Genomic DNA, 5,173 nt, shown 5'->3' with positions numbered 1-5,173 from the left:
GAGCAAGTGCGGGTGCCAGAGAGATGATCCCTGCTGCGTCCTTCTCTCCCCTCGCCGGAGGTGAGCGAAGTCGACACCCCCTTCCCCTGTGAGATCCGTCACATTATGCCCTCAGATCTAAATGCCTCTTTCACTACTGAGCCCCATAGTGTGCCTAAACTCAAGTTAGCATCCACATGTTTGGCATTATTGTAGCAGGAAGGGCACACTTTATCATTTTGGGGGCGAGTGTCTTCAGGAGAACAAGCTGGGCACAATGCATTAAGCACGAAGCAGACTTATTTCAAATTTTTACTCTGCAACACAAATTGTGTACTTACATTTGGAAAATACCTGTGTAGTCAAAATAGTCACTACACCGGTACATAAATTCTTAGAGGGGTGTAACTTTCATAATGATACCCCTCAAAAACTTGACAGGGTTTCTGCTGATCTGACTCCTTAGGCACTCTGTAAATGGTGTACATAGACTCTTCCAGTCAAATCTGCATTCCAATAGTTAAAAAGCACTCCCTCCTTCCGAGCCTTTTAAATTTAATTTATGACCACATATGGAGTATTGCCATGTTCAAGAAAAATTGTGTATGAAATTATGGGGTCCATTTTTACCTATTCCACCTTGATAAAATGCAAATATGTAGACTAAAGCAATATTCTAGTGGTATTTTTGCATCCTCAGAAAATTCTTATAAAATTCTGTGAAACATCTGTGGCGTCAACATGCTCACTGTACACATAGATAAATTCATGGAAGGATATGATTTTAAATAGGGTCATTTTTAGGTGGGTTTTGCTGTTATTACATCTAAGGCTTCTTTCACACTTCAGTTGTGTGGCGTCAGTTAGGTCCGACATCGTGGCGGATCGACGGATCCGTCAAATTTGGTTGAAAAACGGTTCTAACGGATCCGTTTTTTTGACGGATCAGCTGCCCCGATCCGTTTAAAAAACGGATCCGTTAGAACCGTTGCGACCGTTTTTACATCCGTTGTAACCGTTTTTTGACGGATCCGTTTTTTAAAAGGGGAGGATTTCAATGTGATTGGCTACTGGATACTACTGCAAAACTATATATAGCGTGTATTTACACCACATCTTTGAAAGGTTGTAGAGAAAGTGGCAGAAATGGAAGGAGTCCTGGCGAACATTGCAAAGATCTATGCGGATTTTACTTTTGAGGCAAATCAGTTGGCAGTCAGCGTTCGAGAGAGGGAGGAACAAAGACTGCGCATCCTACGGCAGCGGCGGAAGAGAAGGCTGTGGATCCATCCCATCACAGCACAACGTATGACCCGTGGTGTTTATTCCACGCTTTACATGGAACTAAGGGAAAACCCTCAAAAGTTCTTCAATTATGTGAGGATGAGAGCTGAAAATTTCGAGTTTTTATTGGGCTATGTGGAAGACTGTATACGTAGACGAGACACCCAGATGCGATTCTCAATATCACCAGCAGAGCGTCTCATGGTGACTATTCGGTAAGTAATTTTTTTTTTTTAAATGATTCTCATTCATCAGACTTATAACTGTAATGTTGTTTTTTTAATTTTTTTATTAATTATTGTCTTTTCGTTTTGTTAACAGATTCCTTGCAACTGGAGAGTCGTTCTCATCCCTCCATTTTCAGTATCGACTTGGGATATCCACCATCTCGGGGATCATCAGAGATACCTGCCGGGCATTGTGGGAGTGCCTACAAGCGGAATACATCCCAGAGCCATCACAGGAGAGGTGGCTGGAGATCGCCCAAAATTTTCAGCAAATTTGCCAGTTTCCAAATTGTGTTGGAGCAGTTGATGGAAAGCACATACGGATCGTCAAACCTTCAGGCTCTGGATCACAGTTTTATAACTATAAGAAGTACTTCTCTATTGTGTTGATGGCCATAGCCGATGCACAATGCAAGTTCATCGCTGTTGATATCGGTGCGTATGGACGCGCAAATGATTCACAAATCTTTAAAAATTCACCAATGGGGCGCCGTTTATATGGAGAGACATTTGATTTTCCGCCCCCTAGACCTCTCCCTGGAACCACTAGTCCACCATTACCATTTGTTTGTGTTGGAGATGATGCCTTCCAGCTTTCCCCACACTTGCTGAAACCCTTTGGAAGTAGTGGACTGACCCAGAGGAAAAAAATTTACAATTACCGCTTAACCAGAGCACGAAGAGTTGTGGAATGTGCTTTTGGCATCTTAACTGCCAAATGGAGAGTCCTGCTAACTGCAATTAAACTGCAGACTGAAACTGTCGATGATGTGGTCAAAGCGTGCGTTGTCCTGCACAATTTTGTTTTATCAAAAGAACAAGTTTCCCTGGAGGATAATGTTTCTGAAAGCACCTTACGGGATTACCAAAACCCCACTTTTCGCAGTCCAGTAGCAGTCTCCAGAATGCGGGACAGTTTTGCAGACTACTTCATGTCTCCTGCAGGATCAGTTGACTGGCAGTATGAAATGGTGTAAAAAAATTTTTCTTTTTACACTTGTAAAAATACCATTTTTTGTTTGCTTACAAAATCTTTGTACTTTAATGCAGCATTGTATGTTTTGCAACGGTACCCTTTAAACACTGTTATTGTTACTATTGCCATAACCTTGGTGATTTAAAAACTTTACAAAAAAAAAAAGAGAAAGACAATAAAATTGTTTTTAAACCAAAAAACTGTTTGTTTATTTATTTACAGATTCTCATAGTTTGGGGTGGAGATAGTAGCGGAGGGGCTGACAGGGCGGACCACGTCGAGAGTGGGGGACAGGACATCACGGGGAGGAACAGAAGTAGAATGGGTGGTGAAAACATGAGGTTGTGTAGAGAGTTGAGGTGCAGATGTGGTGTGTGGGAGGTATGAAGGTGTTGGTGGGATTGGGAACGGAGAAGTTAAAGGGGAAGAATGGAAGGGGGACGGTAAAAACTGGGAAAGACTAAGGGGGGAAGGAACAAATGACGAAGGAGTAGAATGGACGGGAGGAGGACGGACAGGAGGAGGACGGACGGGAGGATAGACGGTGGATTGAGAGGGGAAAGGTGTTGACACATGAAGGGTAGGTGGAGGGGCATGGGACATCGCCTGCGCTAGAGCAGTGTGGCAGCCTTGCATCACATGCATCTGCAGGTCAGGAGTTAGATTTTCCATGTGCCTGAGGACTGACTGAAAAAAACAGTGCCTTGGTGACTGATTTGCATCTGATTGCATCCTATCAAGACGACTGCTGAGTTCAAGTATGCTTTTGTTAAGCATATTGTACCCAGCAGACGTTTGCTCACTCAAAAGCTTGATGGCACTGTGAAAGGATGCATTCAGCTGCAAAAAGTCAGGTGCATAGCTCCTTTCCTGACCTCTCTGGCGCTGCCGTCCTGACCACAAAGTTGGTCTAGATGTTGCGGCAGTGGCAGAGGGGTGGGGTAAAGGGAACTCTAACTCATCACCTGCAGCTTCAAGTGACGAAGTCCGCCCTGCTGCTCCAGCGCTGGTGGATGAGGCTGAGGGATCAAACGAAAGGGAAGGTGCAGAAACAGAGGGGTCGACGTGGTCCCCGGTGGCGGACTCTTGAGGGATCGCTCCAGAGGGGTGCAACTCTGATGCAGGCTCCCGAGTGCTGCAGAAAGTGCTGTTAAAGAAGAAAAAAAAAATTAGTATCTGGATATTACAATTGCCCTTGCTGCAAAAAAAATTGAAGGTTACACATTTTTACAGTTTGACTGAAAATATGTGGTGTTGAATATTTACCTTCTGCTCAGCAGCGTCGACCGGAGGAATGACAGGGCTCTGGCATGTTTGTATCTGCTCCTGCGTCCTCTAGATCCACTCGGGGCCTGCATCTCCTTATTAAACTCCCTCTTGAAGCGATCCCTGAGTGACCGCCACCGCACGATAATCCTGTTACCTGGAAAGAGAAAGCAAAAATTGGTTACTATACACCACATTAAATCATGCCTAACATAAGGTTATGAAGTGTGAATACTTACGCGCTAGATCCTGGGCCCCAGCATCGAGTTCCTCCCAGTTATCCATAACAGCACTGCACACTTCCTCCCATAGCCGTCGGGTGATTAACTGGTCAGCATGGCGGCGGTCCGACATGTTCCACAGCGGCTCCCGACTTTGTACTGCTTCGATGAGGGTGTTCAAATCGATGCCCTCCTCTTCATCATCTTGTTCGGGAGCACGCTGTGAAGCCTAACAAAAAGATAAGAATAAAAAGGGAAAGGTTACAACACATGAATTTTACATTTTACTAAACACCAAACCAAAAAGGAACTTACTCTTCGGCGACCGCCGCGATTATCATTCCGACGACTATGGGAGGTGCTTTGAGGAACTCTACGTCGAGCCCCGGATTGTGAAGACTAATTTAAAAAAAAAAAAAAAATTAATAATGTTCTTTGATCGAGGCATATGTATTGTGTGCTGTGCTGAATGTTTGTGTTGGGTGTAGTGCATTGTATGTGAGGAACGGTCTGTTCAAAACTTACACTATGCGCTCCCGCTCCTTGTATTTCTCCACCCTGTCCGTCTCCTTCTGTTAGCCCCTCTGCTTCATATTCCTGTGAATACAGAATAAACACATAAAGGCTTAAAATACAATTGCCATTGTTGCACCAAAATAAAAAATTTATGAAGAAAAAAAATTAACACCTCAGTTTGCTGATGATGTGCTGGGGGGCTCTCAGAAGAAGACATTATGATCTTGCGTCTATCTTGGGTTGGTCGGTCCCTTGCTTGGGTCCTCTTGGTCCCTAGAATCTGTAAGCATAAAGGGAGTTCTAAGCTACTATACAAAAGGATAGATAGATAGATGCAGCTTTCAGGACTTTACACTTACATCTGTTTCCAAAACTTGGGGCTTGCCTATAGCTTGGGTCGGTCGGTCCCTTGCTTGGGTCCTCTTGGTCCCTAGAATCTGCAAGCATAAAGAGAGTTCTAAGCTACTATACAAAAGGATAGATGCAGCTTTCAGGACTTTACACTTACAACTTTAAAAAAAAAATGGGGAGCCTGCTTGTGTACGTCTTGGGTCAGTACCTACTACAGTACCTACAGTGCCAACTTATTTTTGATTTCCCCCACAACAAAAGAAAAAAAAAATTCTACCGTCAAACTTGATGCACAAGCTGCCAAACCCTCTACCTCCTGTTTCCCCACAAAAAAAAACCCCAAAAAATCCCTT

At 44.0% G+C, this 5,173-nt stretch overlaps 1 protein-coding gene and 1 long non-coding RNA gene across 2 annotated transcripts; one reads left to right on the top strand and one right to left on the bottom strand.

The window, feature by feature from the left end:
- Positions 1-843: 843 nt before the first annotated feature.
- On the top strand, positions 844-2,649 carry LOC138637653 (uncharacterized). The gene is made up of 2 exons (XM_069726488.1): positions 844-1,478; positions 1,585-2,649. The coding sequence occupies exons 1-2, from the start codon at positions 1,126-1,128 to the stop codon at positions 2,465-2,467; spliced, it is 1,236 nt and encodes a 411-aa protein (XP_069582589.1). The 5' UTR covers positions 844-1,125; the 3' UTR covers positions 2,468-2,649.
- A 1,618-nt stretch (positions 2,650-4,267) lies between these two features.
- LOC138680725 (uncharacterized) lies at positions 4,268-4,961 on the bottom strand. Its single transcript, XR_011321750.1, has 4 exons — positions 4,829-4,961; positions 4,642-4,749; positions 4,479-4,550; positions 4,268-4,352 (listed from the first exon to the last, which is right to left on the bottom strand). It is a non-coding gene; the product is annotated as an uncharacterized lncRNA (long non-coding RNA).
- Between the last annotated feature and the right edge of the window lie 212 nt (positions 4,962-5,173).

This window comes from Ranitomeya imitator, chromosome 5, assembly GCF_032444005.1.
Source record: "Ranitomeya imitator isolate aRanImi1 chromosome 5, aRanImi1.pri, whole genome shotgun sequence".
Lineage (NCBI taxonomy): Eukaryota > Metazoa > Chordata > Amphibia > Anura > Dendrobatidae > Ranitomeya > Ranitomeya imitator.
This window is presented reverse-complemented; position numbering and strand designations above follow the sequence as displayed.